This window comes from Lathyrus oleraceus, chromosome 4, assembly GCF_024323335.1.
Source record: "Lathyrus oleraceus cultivar Zhongwan6 chromosome 4, CAAS_Psat_ZW6_1.0, whole genome shotgun sequence".
NCBI lineage: Eukaryota > Viridiplantae > Streptophyta > Magnoliopsida > Fabales > Fabaceae > Lathyrus > Lathyrus oleraceus.
Window position 1 is genome coordinate 49139930 of NC_066582.1, and position 19040 is coordinate 49158969.

At 38.2% G+C, this 19040-nt stretch overlaps 2 protein-coding genes across 2 annotated transcripts; one reads left to right on the forward strand and one right to left on the reverse strand.

The window, feature by feature from the left end:
- Window positions 1–573: 573 nt before the first annotated feature.
- On the forward strand, window positions 574–1960 carry LOC127073176 (zingipain-2). The gene is made up of 2 exons (XM_051014298.1): window positions 574–1027; window positions 1110–1960. Exons 1-2 carry the CDS (start codon window positions 616–618, stop codon window positions 1697–1699), a joined length of 1002 nt encoding a protein of 333 aa, XP_050870255.1. The 5' UTR covers window positions 574–615; the 3' UTR covers window positions 1700–1960.
- Window positions 1961–7345: 5385 nt separating this feature from the next.
- LOC127135954 (uncharacterized mitochondrial protein AtMg00860-like) lies at window positions 7346–8128 on the reverse strand. The gene is made up of 2 exons (XM_051062574.1): window positions 7745–8128; window positions 7346–7594 (listed from the first exon to the last, which is right to left on the reverse strand). The coding sequence occupies exons 1-2, from the start codon at window positions 8126–8128 to the stop codon at window positions 7346–7348; spliced, it is 633 nt and encodes a 210-aa protein (XP_050918531.1).
- Between the last annotated feature and the right edge of the window lie 10912 nt (window positions 8129–19040).

Sequence of the window (19040 nt, forward strand, 5' to 3'; positions counted from 1 at the left end):
TTTAGTATGAATTTTAATTATAGAAGCATATACCAAAACACCATTCTAACACACAAATTAAATAATACCAAAACACCCGTTCTAACAGACAAATTAAACACATACTCTTCTATTTTTTTTTTTGTCATCGTCCAAACAACCACAAATTAAACCAGCTAGTTGTATGAAATTTCTTTCTTCTTTCTTGACTCATAGTGCTTGATTATTGGAGAAACACGTTACTTAGGTGGACAATGTACGCCGCCTAAGACGGGCTTAGAAATTGGAAGTCTATGGCTAAAATCATGAATCAAACAAAATACTAGATAAATATTTATAATTTAGCAGAGTCTTAAATAAAATTATAAAATAATAAAATTGTTAAGTTGATAGTAACTGAGTTTTGTGATGGAACATTCTAAGAGGACTTGATATTTAAGTTTACTAGTCAACCTTAAACTAACCAACGTGTTGGACCATTACACATTTATTTTCTCCAAGAAAATGTTCTTGTTTGTTGTTGTTATACTTATTTTTCTACACGCATAATTTCCTTTTAGTTATGTTAAATTCTATAAATAGCCGTATCTAATGTTAACTTGTTCACAAAACATTCTCTTCTAGCTACCAAAAAATATGAAACATCTTATTACTGTTTGTATCATAATCTTTTGGGTATGTGCATACCCAACCATGTCTCAAAAGCTGCATGAAGCACATCAACAATGGATGATGAAATATGAACGCACATACACAAACAGTTCTGAGATGGAGAAACGTTTTCAGATATTTAAGAATAATTTAGAACACATAGAGAAACATAACAATGCTGGTAACAAGAGTTATAAACTTGGCTTAAATCCATATTCCGATTTAACTAGCCAAGAGTTTATTGCTTCATACACTGGACTCAAAATATCAAGTCAAATTTCTTCTTCCAAAATGGAGTCAATTCCAATACTCTTCAACTCAAACGATGATGTTCCAACCAACTTTGATTGGAGACAGCAAGGAGTGGTCACAAATGTTAAGAATCAAAACAGTTGTGGTAAATACATATATAATTAATCTCTTCATCATCATCATTATTATTATTATTTATTTATTAATTAAATCAATCTATATTGTAGGATGTTGTTGGGCTTTTACAGCTGTGGCAGCTGTAGAAGGTATTGTTAAAATCAAAACAGGTGATTTGATTTCATTGTCAGAGCAACAACTGGTTGATTGTGATAAGCAAAGCCACGGGTGTAAAGGTGGTACTATTGACTCCGCATTTGAATCTATAGTAAACGATCAAGGTATTCTTAGAGAAACTGATTATCCATACAAAGGAGTTGATACTCAAACTTGCCAACTAAATGGTCAAATACAAGCCGGAGCTCAAATAAATAGTTATGCAACCGTAACTCCCAATGATGAACAACAACTACTACAAGCTGTGGCGCAACAGCCAGTATCAGCTGCAATCTCTGTAGGTGATGAATTTAAGAAATACATGCACGGGGTTTATTCAGGATCATGTGGAACCGATTTGAACCATGCAGTTACAATAGTTGGTTATGGAATAAGTGAAGAAGGGATCAAGTATTGGTTGGTTAAGAACTCTTGGGGTGAAAACTGGGGTGAGAATGGTTACATGAGGGTGCTCAGAGAAAGTGATGAAACTGGAGGTCAATGTGGCATTGCTATGCATGCTTATTACCCAATTATATACTAGTTTTATCATATTAGTTCTTGTTGTGTCGTTGTAATAAGTTTCCTATTATTATGTTCTTAGTTTCCTTTCCCTAAAGCACTTGGTTGGCTTCTTAGTGCTTAATATACTACTGTATTGAAACTCTTTCTAGTTACACAGTAGAAATAAATTGAAAGAGCGGATATCGCACAAAATACTTACGATCTCTCAAATCACAAAGTCTTTTAAGAATCCTATCAATTACCATATTCTAAATGGAAAGTCTTCTAGAATTATTACCAATTCACAATACCAAATATTTGAACGATAAATTACCTAGCATACAATATAATAATAAAATTGCTCTCCTCTAATATTTTAATCATCACACTATGTTTTATGTTTTTTCTATCATGCTACTGCAATTAATTGATAACTTGGGAAAACATTGCATTTCCGACTCGATATACATGAAAATTTGAGTCCTTTTGCCTTTCTTTTTATAAGTTTATGTTTGTACTTGTCCTCTGTTTCAGGTGTTTTGAATGCAAGAATGATGGTGTGGAGAAATGATTCGAAAAACTTGAGAAAATTTTACCTTTTTTTTATAATTCAATAAGTAATGTTTTTAGTTTATATTAAGTTCAAATACATTAATTATTTAATAAATTTTTAAAATAATTTATTTTGGGTTCAATATGTATTTAATCCCTCTAAATATGGATTATTTTAATTTTCAGTCCCTCAATAAATTTCTTTAAAAAATCCTCCTCCAAATATTTACCGTCCACACTTTTGGTCTCTCATGTCAACGTCTATTAACAGAAGCTGATGCAACACAAAATATGAAAGTTTTTTGGTGACTAAATGTACATGTGGCAGTGACAACATGACAAATATGCAAATGTGTTAGCGATCATTCCTCATGAACTAAAATAAGAAGTTTATGAAAGTATCATTAATCATATATCATATGCATATGTACCATGACCTATATCATATGTGTCAGCTGTTAGAATATTGAGTCACAAATGTAGTATTACATGTATTATGGTTATTATTTAATTAGCCAAAGTTATAATAGTCTAATTAATATTAATAATGTGTCTAATTACTATATGATTATTACCCAATTATATAGTAATTTTAAAATGTTTTACCATACTAGTTCTTGTTGTGTCGTTATAATAAGTCTCCTATTATTATGTTCTTAGTTTCCTTTCCCTAAACCACTTGGTTGACTTCTTAGTGCTTAATTATATTGTATTGAAACTCTTCCTAGTTACATGAGTAAAATAAAATTAAATATTATTACATAATAGAAATAAATTGAAAAAGCGGATATGACACATAACAAAGTCTTTTGAGAATCTTATCAACTACGATATTCTAAAAACTACCAATTGGTCTACTGTATTTCGAATTGCATGCATCTAATAATTCATTTCTCGCTCTTTAACGTATAGAATTTGGTTTAATGCCCAAAGTTCTTCAAAACAACGATTCTTTCTCTTCTTGTTTATTTTGAAATGAAACAATTTGTTGACTAATTATGGTTCATCGTCATCACTATCATTATCATCATCATTATTTTAAATGATGACGATGATTATTATGATGAAAATGACGACGACGAGTCATAATTTCTCAATAAATTTGATGGTTTACAAAATAAACTAGAAGAGAAGAATCGTTGCTTTGAAGAACTTGGGGCATTGAACTAAGTTCCATATGTTAAAGAGCGAGAGAGGAATTAAAAGATGCATACATTTCGAAAAATATTGATTGATCTAAGTTGGTTTTTAAATATTACTTAATTCTTTAGATTATCATTTTCTAAAGAATTAAACTGAACTGAAATTAGAGCAAAACTAAATCACATATAGCTGCACAAAACATATTTGTTCCAAGACATACAAAAACATGACGATATAAAATGTTTCACAAACGTACATTTTATTGAAAAGATTATTTAATAAGTAATGTTTTTAGTTCAATAAGTAATGTTTTTAGTTTATAATTCAATAAGTAATGTTTTAAGTTTATATTAAGTTCAAATACATTAATCATTTAATAAAATTTTAAAATAAATTATTTGGATTCAATATGAATTTAATCCCTTTAAATATGGATTATTTTAATTTTTAGTCCCTCAAGAAATTTCTTTAAAAAATTGTCCTCCTAATATTTACCGTCCACACTTTTGGTCCCTCATGTCAACATCCATTAACAGAAGTTGATGTAACACAAAACGTGAAAGTTTTTTGGTGACAGAATATACATGTGGCAATGACAACATGACAAATATGCTAATGTGTTAATGATAGTTGATCGTGAACTAAAATAAGAAGTTTATGAAAGTATCATTAACCATATATCATATGCATATGTACCTTGAACTATAACATATGTGTCAGTTTTAGAATATTGAGTCACAACATGTATTATGGTCATTATTTAGTTAGCCAAAACTATAGTGGTCTAATTAATATTAAGTATGTGATCAAAATAATAAAAGCCATGAGTTTGAAACCTAGCAACTATAATTTAATTAAAGCGCATATAATATTAACATTTCCCCACGATTATTTATTCCAATTGTGGTGGTATGCATATGAGTTTGTTATAAAATATGCGGATTGCTTGTTTTTTTCCTTTTCTTTCAATAAACATATACAATCATTCAAATTGATTTAAAGATAATTATTTGAAATATTAAATTATTCTTGAAAAACAACTTAAATGATCCACTATTTTTCGAATTGTATGCATCTCGTAATTCATCTTTCGCTCTTTAACATATATAATTTGATTTAATGGCCCAAGTTCTTCAAAGCAATAATTCATTCTCTTCTAGTTTATTTTGAAAGTAAACAATTTGTTGACTAACTCTGATTCATCTTCATCACTATCAACATGTATTATGGTCATTATTTAGTTAGCTAAAACTATAGTGGTCTAATTAATATTAAGTTTGTATCTAAAATCATAAAAGCCATGAGTTTGAAACCCTACATCTATAATTTAATTAAAGCGCACATAATATTAGCATTTCACCACGATTATATATTCCAATCGTGGTGGTATGCATATGAATAAACATATACAACCGTTTCCTAAAAATTGAAAGAGCGGATATGGCACATAATACTTACGATCTCTCAAATCACAAAGTCTTTTAAGAATCCTATCAATTACCATATTCTAAATGGAAAGTCTTCTAGAATTATTACCAATTCACAATACCAAATATTTGAACGATAAATTACCTAGCATACAATATAATAATAAAATTGCTCTCCTCTAATATTTTAATCATCACACTTAGCCTTTCCTAAAAACTACATATTTCGAAAAAGAATTATGTTCTCACTTATTTTGAAAGTATCAACCATATATCATATGCATATGTACCTTGAACTGATGAGGCGTCAAACATTACTACGTAAACACCCTTTTCATGGCGACTCTGTTATATGTTCGAACATATAATGCATTCAGGTATATTTCCGCTAGCTTCACCTAACCGAGATAATTTCCATAATTCGCGTAAGAGTAATTTTGATATTTCGCTATGTTTTATGTTTAGGGTTCAATTGTATGGGAGTTTGATAACTTGGGAAAGCATTGCATTTCCACCTCAATATACATGCAAATTTGAGTCTTTTTACCTTTCTTCTTATAAGTTTATGTTTGTACTTGTCCTCTGTTTCAGGTGTTTTGATTGCAAGAATGATGGTGTGGAGAAATGATTCGAAAAACTTGAGAAAATTTTACCTTTTTTTTTTATAATTCAATAAGTAATGTTTTTAGTTTATATTAAGTTCAAATACATTAATTATTTAATAAATTTTTAAAATAATTTATTTTGGGTTCAATATGTATTTAATCCCTCTAAATATGGATTATTTTAATTTTAGTCCCTCAATAAATTTCTTTAAAAAATCCTCCTCCTAATATTTACCGTCCACAATTTTGGTCTCTCATGTCAATGTCCATTAACAGAAGCTGATGCAACACAAAATATGAAAGTTTTTTGGTGACTAAATGTACATGTGGCAGTGACAATATGACAAATACGCAACTGATAACTTTTAGAGCACATAGGAACTCACTTGATATCAATTAATAGGAATTTGAGTACTTAAGGAAATATGGGGTATTACGTCCTCCCCCCTTAAAATAAAATGCATCGCCGAATTTAAATATTACCTGGAAGAGTTAAGGGTAAACTTCTCGCATTTCAAACTCGAGTTCCCAGGTAGCATCGCCCAAATATGCTTCATCCCACTTAACCTTAACAAGAGGGATCTCCTTATTCCTCAATACCTTAATTTCCCGTCCTACAATACGACTTGGTAGAGGTTCAAAAGTTAGGCATGCTTCTACTTCTATTGAACCAGGAAGAATAGGTTGAAGAGAATCCATAATGAACTTTTGAAGTTGAGACACGTGAAAAACATCATGCATTTCTGATAAAGAAGGCGATAAGGCTAATCTGTAAGCTACTTCACTAATCCTCTCTATAATCTGGTATAGTCCTACGTATCTCGGACTCAACTTTCATGACTTAAACAGTCCCTTCAGTCTCAATCTCGGAGTTACCTTTAAAAATACATGATCACCTTCATTAAATTCTAATGGTCTTCTTCTATTATCCGCGTAGCTCTTTTGGCGATCTTGTGCTTTCTTTATCTTATCACGAACCATCCTTATCTTTTTCGTAGTCTCTTGAATAATCTCCGGTCCTAAGTTTATTTCTTCACCAACTTCTGTCCAACACAAATGTGTTCTACATTTTCGTCCATACAAGGCTTCATAAGGAGCCATCCCAATACTTGCATGGTAACTATTGTTGTATGCGAATTCAATCAATGGTAAGAGCTCCTTCCAATTTCCTCCATTTTCAAGTACATAAGCTCTTAACATATCCTCTAGTGTCTGTATCGTCCTCTCAGTTTGACCATCCGTTTGAGGATGATTAGACGTACTTAAACATAACTTCGATCCCATAGCTTGTTGGAATGCCCTCCAAAATCTTGAAGTGAACTTTGGGTCTCTGTCAGACACAATACTAGTGGGAACACCATGCAGTCTTACGATTTCTAAAATGAACAACCGTGCAAGATGACCTGCCTTGTAAGTAGTTTTCACGGCCAAGAAATGCGCGGCCTTAGTTAATCGATCCACAATCACCCAAATTGAATAATAACCACCTTGGGTCGGAGGTAACTCTACTGCAAAATCCATTGAAACACTATCCCATTTCCAAACTGGAATCTCTAAAGGTCGCAATAAACCACCTGGCTTTTGATGTTCAATCTTTACTTGCTGGCACACTATACATTCTGGCACATACTCTGTGATATCCTTTTTCATTCCAGGCCACCCGTAGTCCTTCTTTAAGTCTTGATACATCTTTGATGAACCTGGATGTATGGTAAATGTGCTCTTGTGGGCTTCCTCTAAAAATCTTCTTTTCAATTCGGAATCATTCGGGACGCAAATCCTTTGATTAAAAAGAACAACTCCACCTGGTTATTGAGTGAAACCTGGTTGAGTCGACATCTCTTGCAACTTCTCGTCTATCGTTTGTCCTTGCTGAATTTATTCCTTTAGGTTAGAAATAACATTCAAATTTCCCATTAGCACACCATTCTACTTCCAATTAAATTGAAGGTTAAGATCTCAGAACTTTTCCAACCATGCGTATTCTAACATCATTAACTCAACTTTATGCATCTCTTTCTGACTTAATGCATCTGCAACCTTATTCGCTTTCCCTGGGTGATACTTACACTCAAAATCAAAGTCTTTCAAATACTCCATCCATCTCCTCTGTCTCATGTTCAACTCTTTCTGGTCAGATAAGTATTTCAAACTCTTATGGTCATTAAACATCTCAAAACGTACTCCATACAAGTAATGTTGCCACACCTTAAATGTAAAAACAACAACAACTAATTCAAGATCATGAGTCAGATAGTTCTCTTCATGAGTCTTCAACTGATGAGAGGCATATGCTACAACTTGACCACTCTGCATTAACACCCCTCATAATCCTTTCTTAGAGGCATCACAAAATACTTCATAAGACTTACTAGGATCAGGGATGATTAACACAAGAGCAGTTGTTAGTTTTTCCTTCAAACTCATGAAACTCTGCTCACACTTCGAATCCCATTTAAAATAAATTTCCTTTAGGCTAAATCTAGTCATTGGTAAAGCTAATTGAGAAAACCCTTTAATAAATCTTCGATAGTAACCTGCCAAACCTAAGAAACTTCTGACTTCAGAAGCATTCTTTGGTCTTTTCCAATTGATAACTGCTTCGACTTTAGATGGATCTACTGATACTCCTCCTTTTGATATGACATAACGAAGAAACCTCACTTCATTCATCCAAAATTCACACTTACTTAACTTGGCAAAAAGTTGCTTCTCTTGCAGTACTGGCAAAACAATCCTCATATATTCTCTATGCTCTTGTGGAGTACGAGAATAATGAGAATATCATCAATAAAGATCATCACGAACTGGTCCAAGTAAGGTTGAAATATCCGATTCATATAGTCCATGAAAACAGCAGGGGCATTTGTCACGCCAAAAGGCATTACAAGAAACTCATAATGGCCACATCGGGTTCTGAATGTGGTCTTTGGTACATCCAAATTCTTAACTCTGATTTGATGATATCCCGGTCGTAAACCAATCTTTGAGAACACACATGCTCCTTTCAACTGATCTAGCAAATCGTTTATCCTTGGCAGGGGGTACTTGTTCTTAATGGTGACTTTATTCAAACGGCGATAATCGATACACAACCACATACTACCATCCTTCTTCTTCACTAGTAACACTGGAGATCCCCATGGTGAGACACTAGGTCGGATGAAATGCTTGGTTAACAACTCTTCCAATTGATCCTTCAACTCTCTTAACTTGAGTGGCACCATACGATACGGAGAAATGGATATTGGAGCCGTCCCATGTATCAGATCAATAGAGAATTCCACTCCCCTTTCAGGAGGAAGAGAAGTGACATCCTCAAGGAAAACTTCTGGAAATTCACAAACGATAGGAAATTGAGTAACTTTCAGATTGTCACTAGGTTCCTTGGTGAGAACTAAGAGAACTGGCTTTTCCTTCTCAAATAAGAAATTAACCTTGCCAACCGTACCTTCCAAGATAATAGTTAATACATCCTTTGGAGTAACTTCACTAGATGGAATGATGATTAACTTCTCTTCACATCGAATAAACACCGAATTGGCAGAAATCCAATCCATTCCCAAAACCACATCAACCTTCTTAAGTGGTAAACAAATAAGATCAATTTGGAAAATTCTACCATTCACCGAAAGCGAACAATTTTTACAAATTAACGGTGTCTTAACCACATCATCCATGGTGGTAGTAACCACCATAGGAGGAGACAAAGGAATTGCTTGCAAGCCAAAACGCTTCATACACTGAATTGATACAAAAGAGTGTGTTACCCCACAAACAAACAATACATAACAAGGATGATCATTGACGAGATACATACCAACGATCAAATCATTGTTGCTCTTAGCCTTCCTTGCATCCAAAGTATAAACTCAACCTGTGTTCCTTCCTTGCATCTGATTCTTATTCTGAGGACAATTCCTAGCCATGTGTCCCTCCCTCTGACAAGTAAAACACCTAACCACACTTCCAACACATCTTCCAAAATGAGACTTCTTACATACTTGACATTGCGGAGGATGGTTAGGGCTTGCATGCTGTAGCACCTCAAATTTGCACCTATCATTATACATACATTGTCATTATTAGGTCATAACATAACATGGTCCACTGCATAACATTGCATTGTCCCCTTTGCCTCAAGTGCAAGTCATCAGAAGAATTAGGTCAAACTGGTCAGGAGATCAGTCAATCAAGCAAGCAAGCACAATTTTCATTGAGCCAAGGCCTTAGGGTTGGTCCAACATGTTCACATGACTTGGGGATCCATTTGAAGTGTTTTGGTCAAGGATTGGATGTTCAGAAGTCATCAGTCAATGCACAGCTTGCCAGAAACCCTAAAAAGTCAAACTTGGTCAACTGTGTCTGATTTTATGATTTGATGGTGGAAATTGGGTTGAGAGGTCTCATTCATGTCCATATAGTCTTCATATAACATGTCAAACATCATCATGGAAGAATTTGAAGCCAGATCAGAAATTTCCAAAGATAGAAACTGGACCTGTAATTGAAACCTGCCAAAAATGGAAACTTCTTGATCCCAAACTTACATCATAATACAAGCTTCAAATGAATTTTTGCCCAACATTAAAGTTGAAGATCTTGTTCTCCCATTTCCAAAAAGTCCAAGAACTCTCAATTCCCATGTATGGTTGGCAAGTTATGATCAATTCATTTTCAAAAATTCTTGAACTTCAAAAGGCCATATCTCTCAAACCATTTGGCCAATTTGGGTGGGGTTTTTTGCAACAAGTCACATTTGATCCCCTCTTTCCAAATATGCAACCATTATTCACCTAAACATCATAGATCAAAATGGCATTTTTGAACTTACATGAATTAATTTCAAGTGAGGTTGAAATTTGACTTTTTGAAATAACCATTTTTAATCATTTTGGCCAATTGAGAATGACTAGAAATCATATTTTGGACATGTTCAAGGCCCATTTTCGCAGCTACAGCTCATGCACCATGCCACTTGAGTGAAGTTAGCAAAAGGACACTTTTTACCAACTCCAATTCCACTTTTTCATTAACCTTGATTAGTACCATTAAACAGAGTATATATACATCATTTTCTCTCTGAAAGAAACCCTAGCAGCCACAGAAAGAACAGAAAAAACTCACTCTCTCAAAATCTCATCTCTTGCCATTTTCAAAATCTGTCAACAATTGTCAAAGAACTCAACATTGCCTTGCTTAATACAACATCTAACCACCATCTTGAGCTTGTTTCCACCTTCATTTCACAACTGGAAGGCCATTTCCACGACTGTTTTTGCTAAGCTCCATCAATGGCAGTTCAAGGTTAAAGCCATTTCAAGCTATCTTGAGCCAAAACTCTTCATCCATTCACCTCCTAGAGCCTTCTTGCACATCTGTTTCGAGCATCCATGAGCTAAGAACACCTGAATCGCCACTGCCTTGCAGATTTAGTAAGATTTCGACTCTCTCTATTTCCAAAATCATGATGTGCTTTAGATAGACCTTGTTATGCTGGTTACAATGAGCTTTGATTCATTAAAAATGGTTGCATATTGAGAGAAATACATGGATTTAAAGTTTCACACTCAAATATGTTTTTGCTTGGTTCTTGGTTGTTAGCTTGATTTAGTGAATATGAATGTTGGATTATGGATGTGCGTGCTTAGATGAACATGTTGATATGTTGTTTGTCGATTTTGGTCATGAAATGCTCTTGCTGTTTTTTTAAAATGATGAACAAGATGATGTTGCTACTGTATCTCCAAAACCCTAAGCGCATGCCCAGAAATTGCCCGTGTTTGGTCGTGTACTGCATGTTGTTAACATTGTTCCATTGCCATGACCAGTCGTTGCATGACACCTCACCAATCGCTGCGCACCGTTTCACTTAAAGTTCCCAGGAATTACCAATATGCCACTCCACGTTTTAATATTTATTTAAGTCATATTATTTCTTCAACATTTGTTCCATTTTGATGCTCAACTTACAAAAATCATTGCGCATCCAATTTTAATCCAAAATTCATGGGGTTTTTTGTGGAATGTTCATCTCCATCTCTAGTTTTTTATCATATTTTTTCCAGATTTTTTTGATGAGTGGTTTTTAAATTATGCTAGGGTTTTGTTCATGTGTCCATGTTTTGTACCTTTTGCCAAAACAGTTGAGAAATGATGATGCTTTATCCAATGGCTCCCAAATTTTTTATGCTTAAACTAGACACACTCATGGTGATTATGGTGTAGAGTTTGTGAATTTATCATTGCTGGTTTGTGAGTTATGATTTTTTGAATTAGGGTGTGACAATTTGTGTCACACCATTGATGTACAACTTCATGATTTTCAATACGATGCTTCTTGAACTCAAATTGGATTGAACTTTTGCATGAATGAACTTGTGTATGTCTAGTTTACATGTGATTTTTTGTGGAATTGTTTATGGCATTTTCCTAATTGTTTGAGATTTTTCTCCCCTGTTTGGTCTTATGTTGACTTTTTGTGACACATGTTCCCATTTCATTTGTGAAATTCTCATACTTTATTGGATGGACATGAAATTTGATATGTGATTAGTAGATATCTTAAGCTTTGCCATGGTTTTAGTCCCATTCATTTCTCATATGCTATCACTGATTTATGATTTTTTCAAGTTGATGCATGTTTGGTTGACTTCTTTGAGCATGCTTAAAATTGCCTTACCTTTCTGATTTTCATTGACCACCTTCTACTTGTCCAATTGAGCTGAAATTTGACATGCTTACCATGCTGTGGATTATGTTTGACCATGATTTATTTGATGATTTTTGGATTTGTTTATGATTGGTTTTGAGTTGAGTCTTGCTGTTGACTTCTATGAGCTTCCATATGCCATGCTTTGACTTCATTTGTTCATGAAATGATGATGATGATTGATATGAATGTGAAACCAATTGGGTTTGTTTCTTGATTGTTTGAATTTGATTTTGGACACTTACCATTTGCTGTTTTAACTTTCTCATCCCCTTTTGACCCTAGGCTTGTCCTAGTGGTCCTGTTACTCACATTTGAGTTCATGTTTTCAGGTTAAGCAACAATTACCCAATGAGACCAATTCAAATTGATTGAGTTTGCTTGTTTATCATGACTAACCTATTTTGTTTTGTAGGTTGCTTGGCTCACATGCCTTGAGCTTTGTGCATTGCACATTTATCTGCTTGTGTTGACTGTTGACTTTTGTTTCATTTTGATTTAACTTTGACTTGTGTACTAATGTTGTCTGACTGGTTTCAGGTATCTTTAGTTGCTTTTAGTTCCTTGTGAACTTTGCTTTGCTTTGCTTGAGTAGCAATTTGCATTGAGGTATATTTCCTTACTCCATGTAGTCTGGAAGACCTGGCCGGTTACTTGGCCAGGCACCTGTCTGAAGTCCTCCTTAAGAGGTAATGTTTGTGACTGTTTACATTTGTCCTTGTACATATTTAAAGACCTCCTAAGTGAAGAGGCATTGGCAGACACAAGGGACGTGCAATCCATCCCCTGCTATTCTGTGTGTCATCTGCTTTGCTCACACCACTGTGTTGATGCATTGCAGATACCAACCCAAGATCTTGTACAGTTGTGCAGTTGAGTCAGTGTCAAATGTGTAGAAGGGTTCCCACCTTCTGAACCCACACATTCCTGTCTTAAGCTCTCCTAGGCCAGGGATAAGAGCTGTGAAGTCTCATCTTCACTCACCTTTCATCTGCTTCACCTTAGCCCCTCAATGGCAAGGTTAAGAGCTAACACTACCCAGTTCCAGTGGTTTGTTTGTTGAGGTTGATATGACCCCTCGACTAAAACCTGACCTTGTTTGAGCCCATTGCTTGCATATAGTGTGTGCTACTTGTGCTTGTGTGTTTGCTTTAGCTTGCTTCCTGTGCAAGTTAGGTTTGCTTTAGCTTGCTTCCTGTGCAAGTTAGGTTAGGTGTGGCTTGCTTCCTGTGCAAGTCATGTTTAGGATAGGCTTGCTTCCTGTGCAAGTTAGCTAGAAACCTTAACTTAGGGATGATTTTGCATGACAACATCTAGGCTCGAGTCGTAGTCTCCCTAGTGTTGTGTCTCCCTCTGTTATCTGGTTAGGCTAGTCCTGTATCCCTCTGTAGGGGAACTACGTCGCCCTGATCCTCATACCAGATGAGGTACGTAGGCAGGAGATGAGCTGATCTCTCTGGGCGCCTGTGTCTTTGTTTTGTCTTGTTGTGTGCTTGGAAGCTGATGTAAGTCCATCGAGTGGCATTTGGGTTCCAGTGTGGGTTTGTTGGTTCGGATGCTGATGTAAGTCCAGTGATTGGCATTCAGGCTCCACGTTTGCCTTTTCCAGTGTTTGTTTGTGTGCGTGTCAGCCGAGCTACGAGTGCTCTGATTCTCCTCTCGTCCGAGAAGATACGTATGCATAGGGTGCGATACCCTAGCGAGCATGTGTCGTTTCCTCAGTCCGAACTATTTCGACTCTGATGTCTATGCCTGATAGACTAAGTAGGCCCAGGATGCGATATCCTGCCGAGTCAGTTTCAGTCTTGTCTGTTTTCTCGTGTCTCTTTCAGCCAGTGTGTGTGTGTTTGAGCAGTGTTTTAGCAACCATTTTCCTTCCTTTAGTGCGTGGATCCCGTCGAGTACGACAGATGCGTAGGGGTGCTAATACCTTCCCTTCGCATAACCGACTCCCGATCCCATTCTCTTTGGTCGCGAGACCATGTCTTTTCCAGGTTTACTCTGAGCGTTTCCTTTCCCTCTTTTGGGATAAATAACGCACGGTGGCGGCTCTGTTGTTCTTGTTTTCCCGCCGGTTTTTCGCGTAATGCGACAGCTGGCGACTCTGCTGGGGACTAAGAGAAGTTGACCTATGCTGGTCCATCTTCCCTAAGCGAGTCTCTCCTAGCGCTCTCTAGGATAGGGTTTGGTTGCTTTTGCTGTTATTTATTGCATTCATTTATTTATTGTTTGCATTCATGTTTGCACTTATGTTTGCATTCATTCACATTCATTATTCATCTGGCTGGTTGTCTGTTTCTCTCTGTTGGGGTGGGAGTTACATGAGGTAAAAGGCCCAATACCCAGGCCATGAGTGAAATCTAGGATACTTAGGAATAGAGTGATTCATGGGAAGCGGGTGGTATTGCGCCACTTAGCGGAACATTGATATCACGAGCAGTTCAGACCCTGGTGGGATATTATCGTTACATACTTCGGGTGTGTATATGATGATATTCTGCGAAAGGTTATTTATGCCGCGTTTCTCTCGACCTTACCCTGGCCTAGATGACACCCGTGAGTGGGGAGGGAATGATCATTATTACAGGTACAGTTGGTGACTCGTTGGTGACTTGTTGGTGACTTGCGATCCTGTTGGTGGCTATTGGTTCAGAATTTTGGGGTCTCAGATGACTTTGGGTTTCAGATGAATTTGTGGTTCCGAGTTCAAGCCGAAGCTTTGATCCTGTGTTCTGAGAGACACAGCCAACCAGTCTTGTCTGCATCATTTGCATCATAACATGTTTATTTTCAAAAAAATACGCAATAAAAAAAAAAGAAAAAAAAAAGGGGAAAAGGAAAAGAAAAAAAAAAACTAATCCCTGCATGCATATCACTTCTCAGGTACATTCCAGAGCTTGTTCACTGATAGAGATGACAACAGTCTCAGAGTTGAAGCGGAAGACTTGTTCCTACAGCTTTCACCGTGAACCTTTGACGTCTCTGATTGAGTTGAGCAACCTTATGACCAGTGGTAACCAGAAGGGGTTTGTTGACCAGTATGGAGATATTCTGACACTGTTGAAGATGGTAGTCGATCCGGTGCCGTTGCAGACTCTTCTACAGTTCTACGACCCAGAGCTTCATTGTTTCACCTTTCAAGATTATCAGTTGGTGCCTACTCTTGAGGAGTACTCCATTCTGCTGAGTGTCCCGGTCCGGTATCAGGTTCCTTTCTTGGATGTGCCCAAGGAGGTTGATTTCAGAGTTGTTGCCAGAGCTCTCCATTTGGGTATCAAGGAAGTCAGTGATAGTTGGAAGTCCAGTGGGGATGTTGTAGGATTGCCTTTGAAGTTTCTGTTGAGGGTAGCTAGAGAAGAAGCAGAGAAGGGAAGTTGGGAAGCCTTTCATGCTCAGTTGGCCGTCATGATCTATGGGATCGTCTTGTTTCCGAGTATGCCAAATTTTGTTGACTATGCTGCAGTCAGTATTTTCATTGGAGGAAATCCAGTTCCTACCCTATTAGCTGACACTTACTATGCTATTCACAGTAGGCATGGTAAGGGTGGGGCTATCAGGTGTTGTCTCCCGCTTTTGCTCAGGTGGTTCTTGTCTCTTCTGCCAGTCAGTGGACCTTTTGTGGATGCTCAGAGCACGCATAAGTGGACTCAAAGGGTTATGTCTCTTACTTCCTATGATATCAGATGGCAATCTTACCGGATGGATGTGCGTAACGTCGTTATGAGTTGTGGAGGATTCCGTAATGTGCCACTCGTAGGGACTAGGGGTTGCATCAATTACAACCCGGCTCTTTCTCTCCGCCAGTTGGGGTTCGTGATGAAGGGAAGACCACTTGAGACTGAGGTAGCAGAAAGTGTGTATTTTGAGAAGCAGAGTGACCCGGATAGATTGGAGCAGATAGGAAGAGCTTGGAAGTCTATTGGTATGAAGGATGGATCTGTCTTAGGGAAGAAGTTTGCCGTTGCTATGCCCGATTACACTGATTGGGTCAAGGAGAGAGTAGAAACTTTGTTGTTACCCTACGATAGGATGGAGCCGTTGCAGGAGCAACCACCTTTGATCCTTGCTGAGAGTGTGCCTGCGGAGCACTACAAGCAAGCCCTGATGGAGAATCGCCGTTTGAGAGGGAAGGAGCAAGATACCCAGATGGAGCTGTACAAAGCCAAAGCTGATAGTTTGAACTTGGCTCATCAACTCAGAGGAGTGCGAGAAGAAGATGCTAGCAGACTGAGAAGCAAGAAGAGATCCTACGAGGAGATGGAGAGCATGTTAGATGCAGAACACCGGGAGTGCTTGAGGTTGCAGAGAGTTGAGGCCAGCTATCAGAAGAAGATCAGAGACTTGGAGAAGCAACTCAGAGATAAAGACATCCAGTTGAAGAAGGAAGTAGACTTGAGACAGGCATCAGAGAACCACCTTGGAGGAGAAGTGGTAGAGCTTAGACGATAACTGAAGGAGAAGATCACTCTTTTGCCAGAATGTTCAGAATGTGACCTGTTGATAGACCAGTGTCAGTACTTGAAGACTCTCATTCCGGGAGGCCGTTTGTCTTAGCTTGTATCTTTGATATGTATGTTGAGAATCACCTCCGGGCTTGTTGGATGGGATTCATTGTTGTACTCCGATTGTTTGGATTTTCTTTGTCGACTTTGTTGTATGATCCTGTTACTCATATAGATGAGGTTGTTGGTTTCACCTTGTACTCATCACTCTTGTGTATGTTGTTTCTGTGCTTCTATGTTGTTCTTGCTGCAGGTTGCCATCTTTTGAGGATGACTCAGGCTCTTTGAATGCCTGAGGAATGAACATATCATGTGCATCATACGCATCATTAGCACCATACTCATATCATTTTGCATAACAGGTGTTCTTGGTCGTGACTTCTCACTCTTGGTTCCTGTTCAGGCAGGATAGCTGATCAACGTCCGCACCGCTACTCAACAAGACTGAATCAACAGAGAGGTATGGATCAAGTTCAAGCTGAGTTGGCTGAGATGAAGGCTAACATGGCCCAGTTTATGAATATGATGCAAGGGGTTGCACAAGGTCAAGAAGAACTTCGAGCCATGGTTCAGAGACAAGAGGCTGCAATTCCACCGGTCAACCATGCTCCGCCAGAGGGAGGCCCGGTCAATGATAATAATGTTGCTGCTGCTGTACCCATCAACAACTATGCTGTAGGTGATGAGTTGGGGGGTATTCGAATCAACGGTCAACCTATTGCTCCAGATGCCGCTAATGCCAGAGCAGTCCGTGCCCCGGCCCGTAATCCTGCTCCGATTGTTGACAGACAAGAGGATATGTTCACTCTGCTCAGTGAAGACGAAGACGTTCTGGGAAGGGTTGATGAGAGGGATCGTAAAGTTGATGCCCTTGCTGAGAAAATTAGAGCTATGGAATGTCAGAATTCTCTCGGTTTTGATGTTACCAATATGGGGTTGGTGGAAGGTTTGAGAATCCCTTACAAGTTCAAAGCACCGTCCTTCGATAAATACAACGGTACTTCTTGCCCTCGCACCCATGTGCAGGCTTATTATCGAAAAATCTCTGCGTATACAGATGATGAAAAGATGTGGATGTATTTTTTCCAAGATAGTCTATCTGGGGCTTCTTTAGACTGGTACATGGAATTAAAGAGAGATTCGATCCGATGCTGGAGGGATCTGGGTGAGGCCTTCTTGAGGCAATATAAACATAACATGGACATGGCGCCTAGCCGGACTCAGCTGCAGAGTCTATGTCAGAAATCCGGAGAGAGCTTCAAGGAGTACGCCCAGAGGTGGCGTGAACTGGCTGCTAGAGTTCAACCCCCTATGCTGGAGAGGGAGTTGACAGATATGTTTATCGGTACTCTTCAGGGTGTGTTTATGGACCGGATGGGGAGCTGCCCATTCGGTAGTTTTTCTGATGTTGTCATTTGTGGAGAGAGGACTGAGAGCTTGATTAAAACTGGGAAGATCCAAGATGCTGGTTCCTCTTCTTCTAAGAAGCCATTTGCTGGGGCACCTCGTCGAAGAGAGGGTGAAACTAATGCTGTTCAACACCGCAGAGATCAGAACAGAAGTCAATACCCTCAGGTTGCTGCAGTGACCATTCCGGCACCTCAACCTCGTCAACAACAACAACAAAGAGTTCAACAACCGCAACAACAACAACAGCAACGTCCGTATCAGCCCAGACAAAGGATGCCTGATCGACGTTTTGATTCGCTACCCATGTCGTACGCCGAACTGCTGCCCGAACTACTCAGGTTGGGGTTGGTTGAGTTGCGTACAATGGCTCCGCCTACAGTATTGCCTCCTGGGTACGACGCCAACGTCCGTTGTGACTTTCACTCTGGGGCACCAGGGCATCATACTGAGAAGTGTCGGGCTTTCCAGCACAAGGTCCAAGATTTGATCGATGCCAAGGCGATCAACTTCGCTCCAGTGCCTAACGTCGTAAACAACCCTATGCCTCAGCATGGTGGGCATAGAGTGAACAATATTGAGGGAAAAGAAGCTGAAGATCTGGTTGTTAATGTTGATGATGTTCAGACTTCTCTGTTAGTTGTGAAGGGCCGTCTGCTGAATGGGGGTGTCTACTCGGGCTGTGATGAGGATTGTTTGGGCTGTGCAGAATCTGAGAATGGTTGCGACCAGTTAAGGGCCGGTATCCAGGGTATGATGGACGAGGGTTGTTTGCAATTCAGTAGGGCTGTAAAAGATCGTGGGACAGTGTCAACTATCACCACTTACTTTAAACCGTCTGAAGGACGTGGACAAAGGGTCGTTAGTGCACCTGCAACAAATGGTACCCCAGTTACCATTTCCGTGCCTGTAACCATCAGTGCTCCGACTACTATCGTTGCGTCTGGAAGAAGGGCTGTTGAGAATAGTAGAGCCGTGCCGTGGAAGTACGATAATGCTTATCGCAGTAACAGAAGGGCTGAAAGTCAGACGA